This window comes from Morone saxatilis, unplaced genomic scaffold (assembly GCF_004916995.1).
Source record: "Morone saxatilis isolate NCDOM2014 unplaced genomic scaffold, NCSU_SB_2.0 Contig1, whole genome shotgun sequence".
In the NCBI taxonomy this organism is placed as follows: domain Eukaryota; kingdom Metazoa; phylum Chordata; class Actinopteri; family Moronidae; genus Morone; species Morone saxatilis.
In genome coordinates, this window is record NW_023339651.1 from 11,901,090 (window position 1) to 11,903,948 (window position 2,859).

General features: G+C 39.1%; 1 protein-coding gene across 3 annotated transcripts in view; it reads right to left on the reverse strand.

Moving 5' to 3' along the window:
- Positions 1-2,380, reverse strand: part of zgc:56095 (uncharacterized protein LOC406286 homolog) — a gene marked incomplete in the record, with an annotated part of 2,557 nt that extends 177 nt beyond the window's left edge. Inside the window, 5 exon segments of one of the 3 annotated variants that reach the window (XM_035671390.1) lie at positions 1-401; positions 988-1,113; positions 1,206-1,352; positions 1,522-1,625; positions 2,223-2,380. In XM_035671390.1, the coding sequence (XP_035527283.1) occupies positions 252-401; positions 988-1,113; positions 1,206-1,352; positions 1,522-1,623 (525 nt within the window). 3 annotated transcript variants of the gene reach the window in all.
- Between the last annotated feature and the right edge of the window lie 479 nt (positions 2,381-2,859).

Below are 2,859 nucleotides of genomic sequence, written 5' to 3' on the forward strand. Positions count from 1 at the left end.
TTAGGAAAACAGATTTTTTTCAGCACCATATATGTGAGAATTATTTTTCCACTGTAGTCTTTCAAGACAAATTGAGGTATTTTCTGTTATTTTGCTTAGAACTTCTCTTGTGCTGCAAGAATGAAGTTTGTGGTAAACTGTGAAAATATTTTGCAATTTTCTTAACGGAAAAAGAATGCAAGGTCTGAGCGGCTCTTGCCCTCTTGACTCCACACATCTTCTGAAATGTGGCGCTTGTGTCAGTGTGGCTTTTACAGCGTGTGTTTATCGAAGAGGTACTCTCCCATAGCACCCTGGGTCTCAGACGCAGTGATGCGGGTCAGACTGCCAATGTAGTCGCCCAGCTTCTTGATGGTGTCATGGCTGTCGATGAGGAAGTGCTGCTCGAGGAAGTCACACAGCTACAAAAGAAAGACAGAAAGAAGTGATTAAAGGGAAAACAATGCTAGAAAAAGGTCGTCACAAAATGGGCCCTCAAATCTTCCACACAGTGATTTTGCATACAACATATTTTTAATGTGGAACAGTGTAGCTGGTTTTTCCCCCCCCATATTCACTATCTCACAGCTGAACAATAGCCCATGCACAAATGCAGTTACTTATGTTTTATTAGTATACAACAAGTACAAACATCTTATATCTTGTATACAGCTTGAGTCTACAATCACAGATATGTCAGGTTGACTAATGGTCATAAAAAATAAAAATGTAAATATCTTGTAAAGCTTATAATAGTTACACGCTTTAACTTTTTTTATTTGTACATTCAGATATAGAAGAAAGGTACTGTTTAAATAGACACTGAGCTCTGAAATGTTTGGCTTTTTGCTTAAAAAAATTTGATTTTTGAACATTATTATCTATTATTTGGTAAAAAAAATAATACACAATGAATCCAAACAATAAATTTTTCCAAAGTAACATAACGTAAGAGTTAAATATTATCAGCAATAAAGCGTGACACAAGTCTATGAGTGCCAGACTTACGTGAGGGTCAGTGTGGCTGCCGGCTCTGCGGTGCACATCGAGGACACATGTGTTTAGGGACTTCTGGTAGTCCAGGGAAAAGGACATTGCATCCAGACCACCTCTCCAATCCTCCCTACTTGGTTTCTACAACAGAATGTTGATACTTGGATTAACACATCAACCAAGAAATACCAGCCGTAACAATGAACTTGACAACCTGGACGTTGTGGACTTACAGCAATAGTCTGAAGCAAAATTCTGCCTCCTCTCATGTTCTGGTATTCCAGCAGCTTCTCGGCCTGCTCCCTCTCTTTCACTGAGCGCTCCAGGAAAAAACTGGAGAATTTGGGCAAAGCCACATCATCCCTGTCAAAATACATCCCCTAGAGAGATAAAAGAAACAAGTCATTTAGGGATTACAGTGAATATGTGATACAAAAAGATCCCTTTCAAAAGAGGGCAATAACTATTTACCTGTTTTATGCAAAAAACAGGATTTAAAAACAATACAAGAATGCAGATTAATGGACGTTACTGTTACAGAAATCCTACCAGAGCAAGGTAGGTGTAGGACGCATTGAGCTTGAGGTTGATGAGTTTGTTGATGTCTCCTTCTGTCTCAGAATGCAGGTTTTGTTTCACCACAGACTGCATTTCTAAAAACAAAAAGACAGAAACAAACATGCAATTAGTGCAAATAAAAGTTCACATAAAACTATTACTTAAGTTCAAACAGGTGAAGCTCCCATGTTGTCCATCAGAAGAAAGAAGAAATACCTGTCCTTTCTCTGGCAGCTAACTTACTCTCAACTTGAAGTAGTGCACGTCTCTGCTGGCCAGCTTTTATGCAGCCGGTGTTTTAACAGCGTCGGTCAAACATCAGCCAGACTGTGGTCATGTGTTGTGAAGTGGATTAGGTTCAAGTGGGCTGTAACCAGGTGGCGGTTACAGCTAACGTTAGCATATTTTGTTTGCTCTCATGGTGAACTGAAGTTAGACAACATTAACTCTAATGTTACACCAAAGGCTCCGACTTTAGCTAGATTGTTGAGAGTACTTAAAACAAGAATTAGCCACTAAGTCGACGCTGGCAGCTAACGTTAGCTACAGTGGCATGCTGACTGTTTAGCTTACGTTAGCATCTGCTAGGTAAACATTAGGTAACTTCACAGACAGGTAACGTTACGTAAGGCTTAACTGAGCCTGAGTGTGGACGTTTGGTTAGTTTATTACAGGTTTGTTTTGTTACTTACTTGGTCTGTGGAGGTAACGCTACTCCAGTTAGCCAGTGCTCTTGTCTGCTGGCTTTATCTTCTTGTTTACACACCACAGAAACGAGAGACCCTCCCCGGCTAACCTTAGCTACTTAGCTCTTTTGTGTGTGTGTGCGCCTCTACTGCCACCTCTTGAATGTCCGGAATGACACATTTCAGACAATGTTCAACCCACAGGGAGTGTATGTTCCAGCCAACCAAAACAAAATGCCAGAAGAACTCAATTTTATACCAGCCATTTTGAATAAAAGTGACCAAACTTTTGTAGAGCCCTGTACTGTAGCTCAGTGGTTTCCAACCTTTAGACACTGACATATTTTATGGATATTTCATATGATATACCTGATCAACTGTACAATGAATCCAAATAGGGAACATTTTGACATTTAGCTACATTATGAGCAGATTATTCCCCGTGAATATTGCTTTAGAGAGGGTTTGTTAAATACAATTCTCAGTTTGTATTATTTATTTTAAATTTAAATTTAAAAAACAGGCATTCATTCTATCTAAACAAATAGTTTCATTTAGTTATCTTCACAGGAATGAACAAAATGCTGAGATATAGGCCTACAGCATATATAACTTTACTGACACCCCTTAAAATCAAGAAGGC